This window comes from Miniopterus natalensis, chromosome 5, assembly GCF_054644295.1.
Source record: "Miniopterus natalensis isolate mMinNat1 chromosome 5, mMinNat1.hap1, whole genome shotgun sequence".
Taxonomy (NCBI): Eukaryota; Metazoa; Chordata; class Mammalia; order Chiroptera; family Miniopteridae; genus Miniopterus; species Miniopterus natalensis.
In genome coordinates this window covers 11,711,851-11,734,649 of record NC_142085.1, presented here as the reverse complement: position 1 = coordinate 11,734,649, position 22,799 = coordinate 11,711,851, and the positions used below count along the sequence as shown (strand labels likewise).

Sequence of the window (22,799 nt, the reverse complement as noted above, 5' to 3'; positions counted from 1 at the left end):
AAATGGAGAGTGGCCCAGCCCCTCTGGGAAGAAAAACAGCATGACACCTGTGTGTTGCAGTCAGAATCGCTCTCTAATTTTTCCCACTAAAGGAAGCCACCAAACTTATTCAGACCATTGAGTAATTATTAGGCAGTCCAATTAGGCAAGCTGAGGTTTGTGTCTCTAGGAAGAAAAATTAATAACAGAATTATTTACTGCTGAAATGGAGGGAGTGGCCTATATGCGCCAGTAAACCCAGCAGTGACATTTAGGACAAACCTCTTCTATGAGAACTCCCTTGTGTGACTAAAGCTGTGAGCTCTCCCCTCAGGCATAAAAGAGCCTTTCTGTTCTTTAAAAGCCACATTGTTACATACATTCCTCCTCTCCTTCCTGAGCCTCCCCCAAATGGTTTCTTCATCACAAACTCTTAGTCTCCCATGAGTGACCAAACTTTCTGTGTGTGGCTGAACTACTAGGGTAGAAGCTGATAGAGCTGAAGGGTGTGTAATGCTTAGATAGCAGCTATTCTGCAGCGGGCATATTTGTTTTCTTTCTAATGTTTAGGTCAAGACCCAAAGATTGATTATATTTTACTTTTCTAAGAAAACTTTCACAGAGATAGCAGTTTTTCTGCTTTATTCAGTATCTTTTAGGTTTTTTTATCTTTTGGTAAGGAACTATGTTAAGCAGGGTTAAGTGCCATAACCTACATAGTCATCTCCTTTTCAGCTCTGATTCATTCATTCAGCAAATATTTATTTAATACCTACTATATGATAGGCACTGTTTCTTGGCAGTTAGGAGTACAGCAGTGAAAGAAAGAAATAAAAGTTCCTGCCCTTATGAAACTCACATTCTAAATCTCTGATTGTGAGGTTAGATCAGATTTAAATTCTGATTTGGATATTAAGAATTAGATTGGTACAGTGCTGGACTGATAGTCTCATCTTGATTATTTACGGTAGGTCCTTATACACTGGGTTTGTGTCCAGGTCCCTGTCCTTTTCTGCCTTCCACTTGTTGGCATCATTTGGTCATTTTACTGTTAATTTGATTCATTATCAAAAAATAGGCATGAGAATTAAGAAAAGTGGTAATCTTTTGATTTTGTATCTTATGAAGTAGATACAGTTGCTTGTCAAGTTGCTAGTAGAGTTCCAGCAAAAGCTATTTCTTGAAATTTTGGACTTAGGGTAGATTTCACTGATAAAGTCCACCTCTGTGTATATGTTGAGATGTGTATGTGTTGGGCACCCTTTGTAGACTCAGATTTTGACTAATAAACATTAATGAATAATTATGTCAAAATCATGGTAGAAACCATGGTATACTCTTCTCCAGCACATAGATAAAAGATTCCTTGTTAAGAAGGCAAAATTATTTAATTTAGCATATTTGTTAAACCACCCCAACATTCCAGAGGGTCAGATGGTGATATTATTAGAGTAGTTTTGCTTAAAGAAAATGTTAGAGACTAAAAGAATCTTCTTTAATAAAGCCATTTATAAATGTGTCTATAGCCCTGGCCTGTTTGGCTCAGTGGTTAAAGCATCGGTCCTTGGACTGAAGGGTCCCAGGTTCCATTCCAGCCAAAGGCATGTACCTCGGTTGCAGGCTCGATCCCTGGCCCTGGTCAGAGCCTGTGCAGGAGGCAACCAATCCATGTGTCACTCTCACATCATGTCTCTCTCTCCCCCCCTCCCCTCCCCCTCCCCCCCCTCTCTCCCTCTCCCTCTGCCTCTCCCTTCCACTCTCTCTGAAGAGCAAGGGGGGGAAATGTGTATAGAAAAGGAGTTCCGAGTGCTTACCCTAGACTTATTTCCCAAGAGCTGGAAACTGTATCAGTAATGACTTCATGATAGTCCCTGATGCTGCTGTACTAATTGAATTAAAATCAGATTATCTGGGAATAAAATTACGAAGCAGTAATGAGGGTAGGTGGAAATTAACAAATTCAGGGAGCTGCCGCAAAGACAACTGGTAAGACCCCATGATGCTACAGACAGTATTGGCGTTCACAATCGTTATTAAAGGTCTTATCCTCTCAGAGGCTTGCCAGCTTTCTGGTTTTCATAAAGACAGTGTTAAAATGTGTGAAACTGTTGAAAAAATATTCCACATGTGTAAAAGAACATATGCGTAAAGTTTGGAGACCAGGAATATGCTCACGCTCACCACCCAGCTTTAGAAAGGAAGCACCACTAAACCTTTCAAGCTCTGTGTGTGTCCCTGTCCCAGTCACATCCCCACTGCCTTCCTACACAGAGGTAACTGTTCCTCTGAATTTTAGTGTTTACTATTTCCTAGATTTTCTTTCTAAACTCTCCACATAGGTATGTATTACCAAACAGTAGAAATAGAAACATACTCTCTGTACTTTTCTGACATGCTCTTCTTAACCAGCTTTCTATGTGAGAAGGAGCTTTATTGATACACATAGCTCTAGTTCATTTATTTTTAGTGCTGTGTAGATTTTGTTTAGTAGTAAAGTTTTAATAATTCAGTGGACAGGTTAGACACACCTAAAGAGAATTAATGAACACAAATAGTAATTTTAAGAAATTATTCAGAATGCTTCAAAACAGAGGTAAAGAGGCAAAAAAGGAACAGAAGGTTAAAAACCATGAGGATGGAATGAAAAGTTCCAACAGAGGTCTAATGGGAATGCTAGGAGAGGAAAAAGGCAGAAAATGAGGGGGAATCAATACCCAGACAAATAATGGCCCAAATTTTCCAAACTTGATAAAGTCATAAATGTTCATATTCAGTCCTCAGCAGAATAAATTTAATCTGCATCTAGGTGCAACATAGTAAAATTGCAAACCTGAACACCAAAGAGGAAGCCTTAATATTAACTGTAGAGGGAAAAAACACACAATTATAACAGAGGGATATCAGACTTGAGTGGACATAACAGTAAAAACCTGAAGACTTTGGAATAATATCTTCAAAGTGATGAGAAAAAACAGCTTTTATACCCAGTTAACCTAGTTTTCAAGAGTGGTAGCAAAATGCACTTTTAAACAAAGACTGGTGAATACCAATGTATGTGTCTTAGAAAGAAGTTAAGCCAAGAAGAAAGGACTATATAAAGAATACCAGCGAGCACATTGGTGAATGTGAATAGGTAGGTTTTGACTGTATGAAATAGTAATTATGACTGATGCAGAGTGCAGAGCAAGGTGGAACTAAAGTGTTAGGTAGCACTAACACAGAAGCCAGGAGGCAAGTGGTGTGTTTTAACAACTGTTAAAGTCTTTTCTATTCAGGGGAAGGGCATATTTGATTTTTAACTTTAGGCATTGTTAAGTGTGGTGTGCAGATCTAAAATTTAGTAAACAAGTAGAAATATATAACTTTCAAATCAATAGAGATAGCTGGTGAGGGAAGTAAGGGAAACTGTTAATCCATTAGAAAACAGTAACAGAGTAGACAGAGAGGTAGGGGAAGCAGCAAAGAAAAACCTCGTAACTAGAAAGTAAAGTCAATCCCAAGATATCAGTAATAACAATTAATGTAAGTCATGTAAATCTGCCAGTTAAAAAACACTGACTTTTTGCCCAGCTGGCATAACTCAGTAGTTAGGCATCCTATGATCCAGGAGATTGTGGATCGATTCCTGGTCAGGGCACATGCCCGGGTTGCAGGCTCGATCCTCAGTATGGAGCATGCAGGAGGCAGCGGATCAGTGATTCTCATCATTGATGTTTCTATATCTCTCTCTCCCTCTCTCTGAAATCAATAAAGACATATATATTTAAAAAAAAAAAACTGACTTAAAAAAAAAATCTAGTTATATGTTATTTATAAGAGGCCAGAAAAATAGAAAGTAGAGTAATACTAACAAAAATAGTAGCCAAATAATGGTGCTATAGTTATTTGACATCAGACAGTATAGACTTTAGGACAAAGACATTATTAGGGATAAAGAATAATACTACATATTGAAGAAGGGTTCAGCCCACCAGGAAGATATTATTCTCAAAGGATACACAAGAAATGATGTAGCCTCAAAATATATAAAGCAAAAATTGACAGAAATTATAAGGAGAATTTGACAAATTATAGCCAATAGTGGGAGATTTTAACAAACCTCTCTTAGTATTTAGTAACCATATAAGTGATTTGAACAATACAATTAGTACATTTGATATAGTAGACATATAGAGAACCATACATCTCCCCAATAAGAGAATACACATTCTCTTCAGGCACATGTAAAATATCAATAAGCATTAACCATGTGCTAGGCTACAAAGCAAATCTCAACAAATTCTACAAAGCCAATATCATACAGACCACACTTTTTAAAAATCCACAATGCAATGTAATTAAAATCAGTAACAAAAAAATAACTTGAAAAGTTATGTTTGGAAAGTTAAAAACATACTTTTGAATAATTTATGGGTCAAAAAAAAAAGGATTATATCAGAAAATATTTAGAAGTGATCAAATTTTAAAATACTATATACCAGACAAGCCCAAACTGAGGCACATTCTACACAATACCTGACCAGTAGTACCCTTCAAAATACTATATGTCAAAAAGTTAAAAATAAAGATAAATCAGGACTTAGCGGTAAAATATTAGCTTCAAACTCATGTATTAGAAAAGAAGAAAGGTTAATGAGTTAATTATTCACTTCAAGTAGTTAAAAAATAGAGTAATTGCAAAGGAATAGAAGGAAGAAATAATGAAAAGAAGAGCAAAATTTAGTGAAGAAGGAAATAAAGAATTAATAAAACCAAAAGTTGATTCTTTGAAAACACTAATAAAGTAGACAAACCTGTATAGGACTGATCAAAAAAGAAAAGGTACAAATAAAAATATTTGGAAAAAAAAACAAAACATACTGTGAATGTTTTTATAAGGTATTATATTTAAAAGTTAAAATGAAAATTTTCCTAAAAGGGCCCAGAATATCTAAGACAATTTTGAAGGAAAAAAGAGGAGAGGAGGGAGGAGAGATGTTCACTTTATCAAATTTTAAGATTACTATAAAATTATAGTAATTAAAACAGCATGGCATAGGCACAGGGCTAGGCAAATCAGTGAAATAGACTGCAGATCTTAAAAAGAGCCATAAATGTATATAAAGACTATATGTAAGTAAGTAACATGAATTAGAGGGGGGAAAGATGGACTGTTCATCAAATGGTGTTGGGGAAATTGACTAACCTTATGAGTAAAAGATGAAGTCAGTTTCTATTTTACAGCATACCAAAAATAAATCCTAAATATAAATTAAAGAACCAAATGTAAAAAGCAAAGTTAGAGAACTTTTAGAAGAAAACATAGGAAAATATCTTTATAAATTCAGGGTAGGAAAGAATTTATAGACAAGAAAGGAAAAGCATAAATTGTAGAGGAAAACATTAAATATTTCCACTCGATGCATTAACCAACAGATGAATAGGGCTCTGCAAATCAGAAGCACAGCAGACAGACAGACAAAGATGAAGGTAGTTTACAGAAGAGAGGTGGGGAATGATTCCAGAGGGGAAGGAAAAGAAAAACATGTTCCTCTAACAAACACTAACCTTCCCAAGAGACGGCGAGGAGGAGCAATGAGTTGAGAGTACAGTCTTACGACCACTTTGGTGAGTACTTTGGCAAGTGAAAGGTTAACTCTCAGCCATGAATGTAATTCCACTTCCATAAATATGTAAATCTTACGTATTTCTTGAAGAAACACTTACCCATGAACACAAGAAAACACCTTTGTTTGTAATTGCAAAGACAAGAATGGTAAAGGCCCCTCAGCAGAAGACCAGCTATATAAATGCTTATATATTCACACATTGAAATGTTTTATATACTTTTCAGGAATGAACTAGATTTATCTACCTATTGAATGTCCCTTCATCCTTGTTTAATGTTTATAGTAAATGTTAATACTGTTCGCCAAACATTCCCTTTCTCCGGGGCCCACGCAGGGTTGCACTTTCCCACCTCCTTGAACTTAGGTAAGGCCCTGTGACTTGCCAAGTCAACGAATCAAATGTGAGCCAAGTGATATGTTACTTTGGGGGAAAAGGCATTTTGTTTTGTTTTGATATATTTTTTATTTATTTCCTCACCCAAGGATATTTTTTCCATTGTTTTTTCAGAGAGAGTGGAAGGGAGAGAGAGAGAGAGAGAAACATCGATGTGAGAGAGACACATCGACTGGTTGCCTCCCACATGTGCCTCAGTGGCTGGAGATCAAGCCTGCAACCGAGGCATGTGCCCTTGGCCAGAACCGAACCCAGGACTCTTCATTCCGCAGGCCGATGCTCTAACCACTGAGCCAAACCAGCTAGGGCTGGGGGAAGAATTTTAAGAGCTAGTACCCAGCTCACTCTTTTCATTGCTACAGTGATGGAGGAAGCACATATTAATATAAAACCTCCATCACTCAGGTCCCCGGGTGATATACAGCGAGCACAGCAACTTGGCTGGTTGTCATTGAATACATATGGTAAGCAAAGGATAAACGTGTGCTGTGTTAAGCACTGGGGAAGAGGGGGCTCTTGCTGCAGCCCAGATTACCTACAGTGTTATTATTTTATGTCTCAGCTCAATTTATTGTGCATCTTGGGTCCCTTCCTTAAGTTAACTTTTCCAAATCACAGAATATTTCCTCTTTTTCTGTGAGACATAGGTACCAGGACGTAGCCTCTAAATATAGCTCTTCATCTGTCTCTTTTCAAAGTAATGGGAGTGTCTCTCTAAGCCCCTTCTCTGTCAGAAAACTGTCCTTACAGGTTATTTCACCAGTGTTTTTGCTTTTTGCTTTGGTGTTAAGCCTCATAGTCGAGATTCATCACCAGAATCCCCCTCCTCTCTCCCCTCTCCTGCCTTCCTCCCTCTACCTGTGGGTAGCTGTCTCACCTGCTGGGGGCAGAGCCATCAGGGAAGGCCTGTGAGATGAGCTGGGCATGCCCAAGTACAGGCATGCCCAGCTTTGGGAAATAAATGCACTGCATGTGGACACATGCAAGACAGTTTACTCGGCATCATTGTAAAGTTAGGAATGTTTCCACAAGTGGTAGTACTGCTCACGCTGTTTTCAGAGAGTATAATATTATACTGAAAGGTACAGTATATATCTGATAAGAACTTGTCTTTTTTTCTAATCTGTTTTTAAATTATGTAAAGTAAGCTACAAATCTTGAATGTAAGTAGCTAGAGTTAATCTTAGATTCAGACATTTCTTAAATGTCTGAAGAAAACCCCCAGTGCTAGTAAATGCACAGAAAGGGCCCAGGGATGTAAAAGGCCCTCACCTTTTATCATTTTCTTCTTAGTGTTTAGAAAATCTACATTGTTTTTGAACAGCTATTATTTGTGGAAGCCCTTGATTTTTATAAATGAACAGGTTGATATGGCTTTGAAGTATAGAGAGAGACTCAGAATCAAAACAGAGCTGATGTTTTAAAATACAGTAGTTTGTGAACAAAGAGACGAGCGTGTGTATTAAAATGCATGAAATAGTAAACAAACAAAAAAAGGAAACAAATCATGGCTGAGGGCTACTGTATATCCTGAAAAGGGATTGGTGTCATGTCCTGGACCACTTTTCTGCTTTATGAATTTTAATAGTAAACATATATATACACATATATGTATATATATATCTAATCTTTCTTTAAATAAATGTATTAAATGTCATGAAATAAGACAGTTTAGGGACTACTAATAAAACAAGCGTCATGTACCTACCACCTAGCTTGAGAACAGAACAAGACCAGTGCATTTGAAGCCCTCCAAGATTTCATCATGGAAATAAAATCAATTAATGTTTGGAAATCAATTAATTGGTGGGGGTCCCTCCAAGATTTCCTCTCCCTTTTCCCAGACAAATTAGCCTCAATTTTGTATAATGATTCCCTGGGTTTCATTTTTAGTTTTACATTTATGTTTATATCCCTAAACAAAGCATATTTTTAGTTTTGCCTTTTTAAAAACTTTGTATAAGTGAATTCATGCTGTTTTTCTGTGCCTTGCTTTTTTTCACTCAACATTGTATTTTTTATTCATCTGCTTGCACATAGCTGTGCTTCATTAATCTCAATTAACGTGTAGTTTCACACTGTAGTGGTATTTTGCAATATGTTTATTCATTTTATATTTTGTGGGCTACTTTGTTTCTTTATAATACAGTTTTTTAGGGTTAATTGCTAGAGGTAGTCTGGTGTGTTCCAACCTTAGGTTCAGCTTTTTGTTGTTGTTGTTAATCTTCACCCAAGGATATCTTTTCCATTGATTTTTTTTTTTTTTTTAGAGAGAGTGGAAGGGAGGGAGGAAGGGGGGAGAGAGAGAGGGAGGGAGAGGGAGAGGGAGGGAGATAAAAAGTAAGAAAAGGGATGTGAGAGAGACACATCGATTGGGTGCCTCCTACACGTGCCCTGATGCCCTGAGCGGGGCTGGGCATTAAACCTTCGACCCTTTGGTGCGTGGGCCAACACTCTAACCACTGAGCAACACGGGTCAGGGCTCAACTTTTTTCCAAAGCTATTTGGCATGGAAAATGTGTTTATATCCTGAGATAACCATGATGTGCTAATTTACCTTAACATTGATTTGAGATAGATGATTTTTTTCATAGTGTATATATCCTGATTTTTTTCATATATCAGGATATATTTGGCTTTTCTTATCTTGATGCCAAATCTTGTGTTGGATTTGCAGTTCCTATGGAGAATGTTGCAACGATTGCTGATTGTGCCAGTGTGATTGAAGGAGTCAGTCGGAGCAGAAATGCCTTGCTGAATGGGGACACCAAGAATTATGATTGGGATTCTGGCTACACGTGCCATCAGCTGGGAAGCGGGGCCATTGTGGTTCAGCTGGCACAGCCATACATGATCGGATCTATACGGTAAGAAGATTCCTTCTCACTCACTACTTTTCAAATGGAAGACACATGTGCAAATTATATTTTGGTATGATGGTCCCAGTAACTTCAGTGAGACACTCTTCTGTCCTTTGCTCTAAATTGCGAGTGAGGGGTGGAAAGGGACACGAGGATACAAGGTACTTGTTGGGTTCTTGGGGTGGGGGGAGGTGGAGGGAGAGGTGCACCAGAGTTAGACTTTCGGAGGAACCAGAGCAGAGGCCTCTCCCTGGGCTCGTATTGGTCAGGGACTTGTAGGATAATGTCAACACAGGTTATACAGAAACAAAAATCATTTGAAACTTTATTAAATGACTTTACATAGGAACCAAACAGAACTTCGGCTTCTAAAAAGTCTTCGTTATGATCTTTGTGTCTGGTTTTTAGTTGTTACCTTTTTTTTTTTAAGAAGGGAACTTTAACCCGTTATTGCTTGATTTATAGGATCATATAATTTTAAACCATGTGGGTGACACCCCCTAGAGAATATATTCCTAGTTCAAGAGAGCCATCTGGGTCTTGAGTAGGCTGCCTTTTTAAAAAAGTGGTCTAAGAAGGTCTCTGAAAGACTAATGGTAAATTATATATATAAGATATATTATATATGTATGTATTTGTATTTATATTTAACATTAGATAAGATATTTTACATCATATCTTAACCTGCAGGGGTAGAGATGTTGGTGGGACATGGCTGCCTTTACCCCTTCATGCTCCACCACATTTGCTTTGTTGTTACCTGTTCTCATTTTAAAGTCAGTGTGTATAAAGAGAGACACAGCACAAAAATGAGGGAGTAGGATTCTAATAGGCAAAAGTTAATTGATGTTTAGGCTAATAACCTGAGAGGTAATTGCTGCTTGCCAGTTCCTGGGATACCCTGATGAGTGATGGCAGATTTCTTGGAGAATTCAAACGGTGGATTTCTTCATATAAATTGTCAACTCTTTTCATAAAGGGCTATATACAGTCTGAGTACCACAGACAACAAATCTCAGATAGAGAGGCCTGGAGTTTATACTGCAGACCAGACAGCTCGCTTTGTGCTTAGGAAGGGGAAGAGACAAGCCACAATCAGTCTGGACAAACTACCAGCGCAAATAAACTTAGAGCAAACAACACCCCTCCTTCCTTTTTCTCAGCTGCGTGCATTAACTAAAGTATTCACGAGCCATCTATTTCATACGCCATTCTAGAATTCTTGTCATACATGGTGTGAAACTTATCTGAGTATTTCTCATTACAATCTGTCCCTCTTCACTTTAAAAATCTGGGAAACAGTTGTCCTTCTCTTGTCACTGGCACTCTTTATAGTCTCCACAATTTCTTGAAGATTACCAGTCGTGTCTCTGAGATTACATCTGCAATTTCTTTCAGCAGGCGTGTGGTGTAACTCATCTGAGCCAGGAGACTTGAAATCATTTAAATTGACTAGACACTCTCTTTCTTTCACTTCACCTATTTGGGGCTTCAATTTTCTCTTTATTATGTTTGTTCTGCCATTTCTAATTTGAAGACCAGTCTTCTTGCCGATGAACATGTACGCAAAATGGCAGCCTACTAGCTCTGCCCACTCTCTTTTAATGTTCCCTGTATTCTGTCTGCTTACCTGGGGCCCTCCCCCTCCCCCTACAATGTTCCGTGTGCATCTCAAACCAATGTGTCGGAAATGGCTTCCATTATCCTTCCCTTCCCCTGTTCAAGTTGCCTCACACCGTGATGACCCCTCTCATTCCATGGGCCCACCCCTCTATCCATCAGCTGAGCCAAAAACATGGGAATCTTTTCAAATTTCTTCCTCCCCTTCCCCATCTCCCCTCATCCAGTTGGCTGTAGAGTTCGGTCAGTACCGGCTCCTGCATGTCTCACAAACCCTTCCCTCTTCATCCCACTGCCGTCGCCATAGTTGCACCTCTGTAGTTTCCTCTCTGCCTGGTCTTCCAGACTTTCATCCAGCCCTTCCTTCCCCACCCGCCACCATCTCCCACCTGTTACCACAGATCTGATGCACTCGTGCCCCTTCCTAAGAGGATTCATGGCTGCTGTTTGCCTTCAGGAGAAGGTTCAGACAAAGGCACTTGAGTGATCTGACTTAGCTTCTGACGGTACAGCCTGTCTCTTGCTTCTCTGCCCACCCTGCGTGTGCTCTGTCAGCCTGCCCTCCCGGCTCCTGGCAGCTCTACGCCGGTGTCGCCCTCTAACCACCACACCGTCAGCTCTCTAGTGTGCTGTTCTCCTGCTTGCCTGTCTTCTCATCACCCCTTTATACTGGCTCTTATCCCCACTTCGAGACTCCACTCCTTTGGGCATGCTTCTTTAACCTCCCATGGTCTCCTGGGCTCATTTAAGCATTCCTCTTCAGTGATCTCTGTATTTAATTCCTACCAGAGCGTTTGTCGTATTTGTGTAATTGTGTGCTTGCTGCCTGCTCCCAGCCTCACCTGATACATAAAGCCTGTGGCAGCTCAGAATGAACGTCCCCTGACAGACTGTGCAGGTGAGGTAGTATGACAGGAAAGGGGAAATTATGGTGGGTGCATAAGAGATCTAGAATTTTAGATCCAATAGGGGCCTTGTGAGGTCTTTGCCAAAGTGAAGGCTTAGAGACAAATAGGCACTTCATGTAACAAGGCCACCTTGGCCTCAGCTCTAGCAAAGCATCAGAGGTTGAATCTGACTCCAGAAAAAGGTGTGCTTGGGGCTTAAGGTCAGAGAGAGCAGTGCCCATTTGCTTTCTTTGAATGTGGAATTAAATGCTTCCCCCAGTTTCCCTCGCCCTGACTCAGAGGAGGGATGGCGTGCGTGAGCACAACCCAAGGCAGAGTCGGGCACCTCAGCACAGTTGGATGCCTCCGGCTTCCGCCAGCCCAGCTAGTGTTTCTGCGGTGAGAAAATCCATGCGGTTGGAGCCTGTATAACTGGCTGAGCGCTCAGAGAGACACGTCTGTGGGAAGCTCACTTTATGTTGTCAGGGGCTTCATTTGCCTCTTCTGTGACATTATTAAGAGAGGGAGAGGGATTTCTTAACCACCAATGCCCACGGACAATGCTGGATGTCCAGGCAGGCCGCAGTTAGCAGCATCTGATGTGCCCAGACAGATGTTTATTGATAGGAAAGTAGATCAGTGGTACCTCTTCATGGGGATGGGTAATTGGCCAAAGACTGGTTGATTAGTCAGTGACATTTGACCTACAGTTTCTATTGCTTGTGATGACTGACTTGCTTTCCTAGTCACTATCTGAAGAAGCCCAGTGATTCTGGATCAGCACCTGAGGGCAAGCATTACAGAGCTGAGTGACTTACACTTCCCTATCTGAAAAGAGAGCTGGCAGTGCTGTTTGTTGAAGGAATGAAAGAAAACAGGGAGGGGGAGAGGGTCAGAGATCCCTTGCTTTAAATTCAGATTTCTTTGTAGGTGACAATTACTAAGGCCAAGGCCTCAAACGCAAATGATCTCCATCACTGCATTCTTTATTCCTGTGAGGGGACATAATTGTTTTGTGGTAAAAAACAATTTATTTTGATCTCTCTGTTTTCATCCACAGAAACCATTTCTTCCTTTCCCGAGAGTTTCCTCTGTGGCTGGGTGGCAAGCAGAGCCTTGTTTCTTGACTGATAATGCTTTCACTTAACCCAGTCAGCAGGATCCTAATCCTGCCAGAGCGTCTGGTACCAGTCCCTTGGGGTGTCCTGGAGAAGCTGACCTTGAAATATGATCTCTGACCATCTCCCCCTCCCCGTTTTCTTTCATTCCTTCAACAAACATTTGTTGAGTCTTCTACTGTGTGCCAGACACTGTTGTAAGCACTGGGGTTACAGCACTGAGTAAAGAAAATAGTCACCAAACATTGGTGCTCTCGTGGAACTGACATCCTTGTGGGAGAGATAAACAGTAAACAAACACTTCACGTAATGTGTCAGATGTTCTGAAGTGCTCTGAGGCAATCAGGAGGGAGGACTGGGAGATGGAGACAGTGCAGTTTTAGATTTAGAAGAGCAAGCCCATCGGGGACCTGGGAGACAAACATCACAGGCAGAGTGCCAAGGCCCAGAGCGGGGAGCACATCTGGCAGGTTGCAGGAGCCCAAGGAGACCACTGTGGCTGGAGCAGAGTGAGGGCGGGGAGGGTACGAGGCAAGTGGAAGGAGGTGGGAACAGCCCGGAGATGCTTTGTTGCTGTTTCTATTTTCAGTCACCAGCTTCCAAACCATCCCACCTGCCACCATGACCCCATCCCAGTGTTTCAACAGCAGTTAGAGGAGAGTTTCCTTGCTGAGGAGAGGGGCAGGGCTGGGCCGTCATGCCTGTGGAAGCACCGCCCTTGCTCCTGGCCTTCCTTTATCTACCTGGCCCCTGGAAAAGGAACAGCAGGAGACCTCCTAATCCTTGCAGTCTAATGGGCAACTTTCTCCCCATCCTTGTGTTTCTCCTTCCCAAGAGCCAGAGCCCACAGTGCAGCTGAGAAATAAAGGAGTATGTCTTTGTTGTTGCTAGGTTCACAGGCACAGCAGAACTTACACATTTTATTTGAGAGAAAAAGGGAGAAATTGCTTGGAATGTGCCTTAAAAGGGGGTAACTGAGTGATAATTATTTAATTTTTTATGCCATTTTAAAAACATTAAAATTTAAATAACAGGAAATCTTCAGAAGCCCGACCACATGAAAAGACCAGGGTAGAATTATAATAACTAACCCGATCTACCTAATGTCTTAGTTCATAGTCCCTCCATCACCTTTATTTAAGACTTGCTAATCTTGATACTCTTTTACGTGTTTCCAGGTTAGTATGAGAAATCACATACACTGTGCATGAAGTATGCCTATCACCCAGTCTTTTTCAGCTAAAAAATGCAGCACTTTGTTGAAACCCTACTTATAAGTCAGTTAAATTAACAATTTTTGCATTAGCTTGAAAATGATGGTTTTGTAATTGATACTGTGCAGTACCATAAGTAAAATACCCACAATGCTTTAACAAACCTTATTGTAAGTAAAAGGCTGCCCAAAGACGAGGCAGTGCAGGTGGGTGCCGCTAAATAAACCCAGAGCCTCTGGGTGCTGAAGACTAAGGAGTTACTGAAACAAAAAGATTTTGAGTCCCTCAGTTGAAAAACGTTAGATGAATATAATGTTAGGACAAAATGGGTCAAGCCCAAGTATGTTCTTGATGGGTGTTCAGCATCTCTCTAGTTAGTGGGGGTGAGGCTCTTTTTATTTTGCAGTAGGAAAAGTCAGTTTTATTTATAAAAGTTAATCTAGCCCAGATGTCTGAACCACAGATCAGTTTATGTTTTAAAGTTATTAAACATAAAATGAAGCAAGAGCAAGTTGATCCTTTAAAAAAAATTAGATATGCCGCTGTGGTCCTTGCCCATCCCGGCATATTTTCATATTTTTCTTTTTCTGTGAGCTGTCAAGCCTGTGCCGGTTCAGCAGCCCTTGCACCGTTGTGTGGCTACAACTGGCTCGAGATGAGCTATTCAGTTTGAACTACTGAGACCTCTACTTGACTGCTATTTTTTCTTCTTCCCACCACTTACCACCCTGCCAGACTCCTGCTCGTCCACTTCTTGCCCAAAGGCTAGGCCCAGAAAAGAAGAAGAGGAATCACCTACCATCCCATTTTGTTTCCTATTTAATTACTCCATGCAGGCTTAGTCAGTAAGGGTGGGGAGAGGAATCGAAGCTAATGACTCGAATGATGTTTTGTAATTATTTGAGTATTTTTCACATCAGTCTCTCATAGGACCACAGACCGTCTCCAGGTGAAGATAGTGGTTTTGTGGTATTGAGATGGACTTGGGTCTTTGCCGTGATTTCCAAGTCCTAGTACAGTTCTATGTGCTGTGAGTACTCAATAAATACTCATTGACTGAACTGACAGCATAGTATGTTAGTGCAGCTAAAGGGAGTTCTATCTATCAACTAAATTGGACATCATATTTGCTTGTGTCTGATCTAAGTGTATGTGAGGAAACTGCTAAAGATTTGGCATCTCCAGCAATGACTGAGATTAAGTTCTGGAGTTAGGCACCGACATTAGCACCGGTGAGGAAGCTTGCTCACACCTTCCATGCCACTTCCACTTCATTCTGTGCGCGTGCTGCACAGGCAAGCAGTACATCTGTTTACATTAGGACAGCCTCCTTTGCAACTCAGAAAGCTGGAATTTCCTTTTTATAGTCTAAAGAATACAACAAACATCAAAATATATGACTCCTCTGGCTTGGATTAAGATTGCCTATAATTCTCGTCAAAATTGGAAAGATATTTTACAAAATTTGCTTTATATCAGTCATGCTGAGCACCATCTGTCACAGCCCTGAACCAAGGAATTCCTCCTTGTCTTGCTGATCTGTGATTTATTTGCTAAGTGCTGTTTCTCAGCCTGTCTGCATCACACTAGTCTTTTATCACCCTCAGACCTCGGAACTCTGGTTCCCCCCAAAAATTGTTGAATAAAAAATAATATCAGTTGCCCTGGCCGGTGTGACCCAGTAGTGGAGTGTCTGCCCTTGCACCAAAGGGTCTCAGGTTCAATTCCCAGTCAAGAGCATGTACCTGGGTTGCAGGTTCATTCCCCAGCCCTGTTTGGGGCACATGTGGGAGGCAACCAGTCTGATGTGTCTCTCTCACATCAATCTTTCTCTTTCCCCCCTCCCTTCCACTCTCTCTAAAAATCAATGGAAAAAAATATTCTCAGGTGAGGATTAACAAACAAAACAAAACAAAAAAATTGTATCTTTTGTTCCCAGTAGACACTGGAGTCTAAACTATGTGTGTGTTTAGGGGACCAGAAATCCTGCAGCCTAGAATGAGATAGTCTGGGAGCATGGTAAATGTGCTGCCACCAGTTTCATTCTAGAGATGTTTCAGGACCAGATAGTATTGCTATGGCAACTAACTTGCATGTTAAAAATACAGGAGGGGCACTAGAATTCAGATGTTCTTTGGAAAAGCAAGAAAGGTTAAATGCCAAAGAAAAGAAAGTGTGTGTATGTGTGTGTGTGTTGTGTGTGTTTGATTTACCTCACATGTCAGCCATTTATCTCTCTTGAGTGATTAGAGAACTTGACAACTAGTCATCGTAAAATATAGCTGGATACATGAAAAGAAAAATTCTTTCCGTTTTCAAAGATTAACCCATCAAGAAGAAATTTTTACAGAGTCTATCAGCCTCATTTGACCCACTATTTCACACACAAATGTATGTTTAGTAATTATGCAGAATTGTTACTTAAAACTCTTCTAAATACTTCACCAATAGTACTTTGAACAGTCTTTTAAAAAACTGGAATCATTCACCTTGGAAGATCAAATGAATGGAAAGCATCAACCTGCTCCTTTTGTGCTTGTACTTTGCAGGTGTTGTTTTACACACTGCTGCCCTGGGATGGGCCATACAGAGTCATAGAAATGTGCCTCTTCTCACAAGGGCTAAAGGAAGCATAGGCCTTTCAGCAAACTGAATGGAATTTCTACAAATTTAATACATCACGTCACTTGAAAATATCTTTTGAGTATTAACTAAAACTAGTCTGAAAACTGATGAAGGATCACAGTCATTTAAGGTTAATCCTTGAGTAGTAATCTTACCTTTGAAAACCTTCAATTCCTCGGGTATTCTTAAATCAGATTTTTTTCCCCCAAGAGCCCAATTTTTTCACCATTTTAAGATGCTTTTGGTGTATCTTAGTAGCACCTGATGTCAGCATATTTCACTTTTTTTGAAAGCATAGCCCTTTGTAAACTGGTAACCACAGGCGCACTTGACCAAAACATTCTTGTATCTCTAGCTAAGAACACGCGGAAGCCCCGAGATCAAGGAAAACTCTTCCACCTCTGTCTCCCTCCATTCCACATCCTTCTCCTGGGAAAGGCGATTGTGACAGGCTGGTTGGTGCCCCTCAAAGATTACTTTCAGCAACTTTCCTGGACACTCAGGGGCCTAGCTCCAGCTGAGAAATCATTTTTTTCTGCTGCATTGCCTCTTTCAGCAGTGTATCAGATTCAGTATAAGGGGTGTTGGTTACTGGATAACTGCAGACTATGCTTTTTCTTCTCCCCGGATTTTCTTCCTCATCGCCCCTCAGGCCTGAGGGTAAGGGTCCTCTTCCTTCCTGTTACCTTATGACGTCTGCGATCATGCCTGTCATTGATTATGACGTCACCAGCCTTGCCATGTTATCCTTTTAGTGTAACTGAAGACCAGTCAGGACTGCTTCGATGTTCCGCACGGTCTAATGTTTGGAATGGCTAATGGTGCTTTCAGTTGCCATGTCTTAAAGAGCTCTGGAGCTTTAGCGGCTTCACTGTCTCCATGGGAGAGATGAAGAAACCAAAGTACAATTGAGTTCCTTCTTTCTCTCCACCATGAACCTGGTGAGGCAACTGGTACTAAAACTCTATCTTGGAAGATTCTAATTTGTTGCAAGTTCCTACACAGCCTCCTATGGTCTTAAAAGGAAATTAGAGAAGGCATCCACCTTCTGGTCAGCCCACCTTGGTTTCCTAAGGGTAGCAGTTACAGAAACTTGTGGTAAGTGTTGTGGCTAAGTTATGACAACATGTATTTTTATTACTGGCACTCATTAGCTCCAAAGGAGCTTACATTTGGGTTGCATTTGACTGCAAATAAAGAACCCAATTAAGAAAGACTTAAAATGTTGAGTTTTTAAAATTTCTTTTGTTTTGCTTTTGTTTCCTTTGATCTCACATAGCAAAAAGTCTAGGGCTGGGGAGGCAGTTGCTGCTGGTATTGGTTCTGCAGTTCAGTGAGCTCTTTGATTTTCTCGGTCTTTTCCACATGTATTATGGCCTCAGAAACAAGGGAGCTGCTACAGCTTTAACTACCATGTCTGCATTTAGAAAGGAGAAGAAGGTCAAAGGGGGGTGAAAGGGTGAAGAACCCTGCCAGCCAAGTCTACCCCTTCTTGTTAAGAAAAGCCAAAGCTGTATTTGAAGCCATACCTTGCCAACTTCCACTTAGTTATTAGGTAGAACTATGTCATGCATTCTGCCCAGCAAAGTTGGAGAGGAAGTTGAGGGCATGGTAAGGGGTTGCTCATCCAGTCAACAACTCTGCCACAAAACCCTACCTCCTGCTTGACATTTCACATCGACTTTGGAATTTTTATACATCTCCATATTTCATGTGTTCCATTTACTTTTTTAAAACAGCTTTATTGAGATAGAATTCATATACCATATAATTTACTCATTTAAAGTGTAGAATTCAATGTGGGGGGAGTTTCCGTTTACTTATTATTTTTTAATTTATTTTTTAAAATTATTTTTATTTTTTTATTACAGTTGACATGAAATATTAAGTTAGTTTCAGGTGTACACACCAGTGATTAGACATTATATAACTTAATAAATAATACCCATCTGACACCATACATAGTTATTAGAATATTATTGACTATATTCCCTATGATATACTTTACATGCCTGTGACTATTCTGTAATGACCAACTTGTATTTCTTAATCCCTTCACCTTTTTCACCCATCCTCTTCAACTCCCCTCCCATCAGGCAACTGTCAAAATGTTCTCTGTATATGAGTCTGTTTCTGTTCTGCTTGTTTATTTAGTTTTTCTTATTTAGATTCAGTTTTGATAGATATGTATTTTTGACCATTTTGTTCATATTTTTTCTTTTTTTCCCTCTTCTCTTCTAAAAGAAGACCCTTTAACGTTTCATGTAGTACTGGTTTGGTGGTGATGAACTTCTTTACCTTTTCCATGTCTTGGAAGCTCTTTACATGTCCTTCAATTTTAAATGCTAGCTCTGCTGGGTAGAGTAATCTTGGTTGTAGGCCCTTGCTTTTTATCACTTTGAGTATTTCTTGCCACTCCCTTCTGGCCTACAAAGTTTCCGTTGAGAAATCAGCCGACAATCTTATGGGAGCCCCCTGTAGGAAACTAGCTGCTTTTCTCTTGTTGCTTTTAAGATTCTTTTTGTCTTTAACCTTTGCCATTTTAATTATGATGTGTTTGGATATGAGCCTCTCTGAGTTCATTTTGTTTGGGACTCTCTGTGCTTCCTGGACTTGAATGTCTATTTCCTTCATCAGACTAGAGAAGCTTTGTGTCATTTTTTCAAATAGGTTTTCAGTTTCTTGCTCCCTCTCTTCTCCTTCTGGTAACACCCATGATACGAATGTTAATGCTCTTTTTTAAAAAATATATATCTTTATTGATTTCAGAGAGAGAAAAGGAGAGGGAGAGAGATAGAAACACCAATGATGAGAGAGACATTGATTGGCTGCCTCCTGCACGCCCCCGACTGGGGATTGAGCCCACAACCCGGGCATGTGCCTGACCAGGAATCCAACCGCGATCTCCTGGTTCCTAGGTCAATGCTCAACCGCTGAGTCATGCCCGCCGGACTGCAGGAAATGTTAAAGAGACTTCTGTAATAATAAGAAACAGAGAAACATAGGCATAAAGAATTAAAATGACTCCTTATGCTATCCTCATTTCTTTGGAATCTTTTTCTTTTCCTTTCTTTTCTTTCCTCTTTTCTCCTTCCTTCCTTCCTTCCTTCCTTCCTTCCTTCCTTCCTTCCTTCCTTCCTTCCTTCCTTCCTTCCTTCCTTCCTTCCTCCCTCCCTCCCTCCCTCCCTCCCTCCCTCCCTCCCTCCCTCCCTCCCTCCCTCTCTCTCTCTCTCTCTCTTTCTTTCTTTCTTTCTTTTCTTTCTTTTCTTTCTTTTATGTTCTGGTTGGGGTTTCTTTGTTTCCTTATATTCCAAATCGCTGATTTGATTCTCGGCTTCATCTACTCCACTGCTGATTCCTTGTAAATTATTCTTCATTTCAGTTAGTGTACCCTTCATTTCTGACTGGATCTTTTTATGGTTTCTGTGTCGTTTTTTCATGCTGTTAAAGTTCTCGCTAAGTTTCTTGAGCATCCTTATGAACATTGTTTTGAACTCTGTATCTGGTAGTTTGCTTGCCTCCATTTCATTTAGTTCTTTTTCTGGAGATTTCTCCTATTCTTTCCTTTGAGACCTCTTTGCCTCCACATTTTGACTGTTTCCCTATGTTTATTTCTATGTATTAAGTAAAGCTGCTGTATCTCCAGAACTTGGTAGAGTGGTCTTGTGTTGTAGATGTCCTATAGGGCCCAATGGCACAGCCTCCCCAGTCACCTGATCTTGGCACTCCAGGTGCACCCGTGTGGGCTGTGTGCACTGTCCTGTAGTAGTTGAGCCTTGATTGATGTTGGCATGTCACTGGGAGAGATTGACCTCGCAGACTACAACTACAGTGTAGGAGCTACTGTGCCAGAGATGCCCCTATGGAGCAGGACTTGATTCATTGGGACTTTGATGCCCACTAAGTCTGCTCCCTGAGTGTGTCACTCATGGAAATGGTAGGGTTGTAATCTGACATGGTCTGAAGCTGTCCACCAGGTGTGCTGGCTCTGGGGCCTCTTGTGAGGTGCAAATTCAGCCACCGTGTGTGCCCTGCCTGGGGCTACCTGGCACAAGCTACAGAGTGATCTGCAGATGGGTGCTACTTGTGCTGGACTTGGAGGGGTCCAGGAGAGGCTAAGCTACAAATCGAGACCAGCTGACACTAGGGCAGGGCCTGGGGCCACTTAGCAAGAGGTACAGTGTACGCAGAAGCCAGATACTGCTTGTTTGAGAGATTTTAGGAAAGTCCAAAGCATGAGGCAAGAGAGCTCATTTGTATGGAAAAGCCACAGGAAATGGTGTGGGTGGGCCTATAAGTTGGGTGGGCCTATAAGTTGAGTGGGGCAGGGTTTCAGGGAATCACCAGGGTGGAGCAAACAGTGTTAGCCAGGTTAACGGAGACTCAGATATGATACTCGCCTGCTGCCTGCCAGCTCTGTGAGTGAGTGTGTGTGTGTGTGTGTGTGTGTGTGTGTATTGGGGGTGGTCTCAGAAAAAGAACAGTGGCCTCTGTCAGCACTTTCATCTGGCAGAAAGCTATCCCCCCAGCTCTCTCCCTGATGCCAGACAATTCAGGGAAAGAACTGGGACAATCTCTCCCTGTATGCCTCTACTTCCTTTCAAGCTACTACTCCAGTGCTGGAGCTCAGAGGGTGTGAGTCCAAGTAAGTCCATGCACAGACCCTTTAAGAGAAACTGCCTGAGACTCCAGCATCCTTCCTTCTCCCTCAGGTGCAATCCCCACTGGTTTTTACAGCCAGAAGTTATGGGGACTTCCTTTCCTGGCTCTGGAACCCTTGGCTAGGAGGCCTGGTGTGAGGCTGAAACCCCTTGCTCCTCAGGGGGCACCTCTGCAGCCAAGATAGCCCTCCCAATTTTTATCTGCCACACATGGGTGTGGGACCAGTCTGTTCCGTGTCTTGGCCCCTCCTACCAGTCCCAGTGTGGCTTCTTCTTTATGTCCCTAGTTGTAGGACTTCCATTCAGTTAGATTTCAGGTGGTTCTGAATGATGATTGTTCTTTAGTTATAATTTTGATGTGGTTGTGGGAAGAGGCAAGTGCCACATTTACCTACATACCATCTTGTCCATTTAATTTTTTTAAGCCCACAACTTCTGGATGTACCCAAAACAGTAAAAATAATAATTATGTTTTATATTATTCTCAACTTTAAAAATGTGCTGTCAGTGAAAAGCCTATCTGCCTAATGGGTAATTTTCATCCCAAACGAAAAGCATTATTGATTACATGTGTTTGATTTCTTATTCATGAAATTTACCTCTTGAAGAAAAACTGTGTTTGTTACAGACTGTTACCTAGCATTTAATTTATTGGTTTTCTGTAACTGGTCTTCATACTTTACCTGCACAGTGATAATAGGTGCACTTAGTGAAATATGGGAGGCAGGGCAAGCAAGATCCTAAGAGCCTCCAGTTGATCTAAAGGGAAAAAGTTTTATCTGATGTGGTTTTACTCTAGTTAAATGTATTTTATCATTTCTGAATTCTTGTTAAAATTGGCAATCATGTGGAATCTGTTAACCAGACATATTTGATTAACCCAGACACTTATTTACTTAACCAGGTTATAGAGAATTGGCTTTTCTTCTGTACATGTAAAATTCTAATATCAGAAATGTTAGTGCTCATCCCTGTTGTTTTGTGGTTGCAGATTCATTATGTCAGAAGTCCTGCTAGAAATAACATTTTTGGTCTTCAAGATGTGGAATTAAAGAACTCATGTCCTTCTGTCCTAGAATGAAACGATACATTGAAAGACTTCTTACTTTCCAAGGGGATATTGGGCAAAAACCATCATACCACCTCCAGTCTTTTCCTCTCTAAGTGTTTGGAATGTGGTGCTTTGTTTTGTAGGATTACAGTGAGTGTTTCTGGCTTTTGCAACATTTTAAACAAGAAGTTCCTTCAGCGGGAGGGTGATTATAGCAATCCCAGGAATTTTAGATCTTGGGAGATCTGCTTTTCCTCCTACCATTTCTTTGTGCCTTTCCCTACCCCATTTTCACTCCTACCTGACATGCTGGTAATGTTCAAGGCATTTAGTTCCTTTCCCATGGAGGTGCTGCTCAGATGGGTGAGTTTGCAGGACAGAGAGTGGGCCACAGTTCAGTGGAATCACTTCTGGGTCTATTGTATCCCGTGGGGCCTTAGTGGCATGGGCCAGGACTAATGCTGCCAGCAAGAGGCCCTGCCTCCCCTCTTTGTTCCTGCTTCTCTCCCAGCTCTCCTCCCTCCTCTCCTTTCTTCTCTCCTCACAACGTGATAAGCAGACTCATATTTTTCTCTCCTTGGTTATTCCTACTTTGCCTTTTAGGGGAGCCAGGGTAAGGTTATTGCCTCAGCCCAGGGACAGCTCAGTGCGGGGCTGCAAGGGACAGTGACCTCTCCCTTACTGTTTCAGTGCTACTAGAATGCGTATTGGGTTGATCCGTCCTTAACTTTAATGGTAAAAACGAAAAATGAGGTTTGAGTGTTGAAGAAGGCCTCCTAG

The 22,799-nt window shown here is 41.1% G+C and overlaps 1 protein-coding gene across 3 annotated transcripts in view; it reads left to right on the top strand.

The window, feature by feature from the left end:
• The window catches only part of BTBD9 (BTB domain containing 9), a 403,351-nt gene that overhangs the window by 284,929 nt on the left and 95,623 nt on the right, over nucleotides 1-22,799 (top strand). For all 3 annotated transcript variants that reach the window (XM_087817373.1, XM_016223702.2, XM_087817372.1), the window contains exon 8: nucleotides 8,660-8,849. In XM_087817373.1, the coding sequence (XP_087673499.1) occupies nucleotides 8,660-8,849 (190 nt within the window). The remainder of the gene's footprint in view (nucleotides 1-8,659; nucleotides 8,850-22,799) is intronic.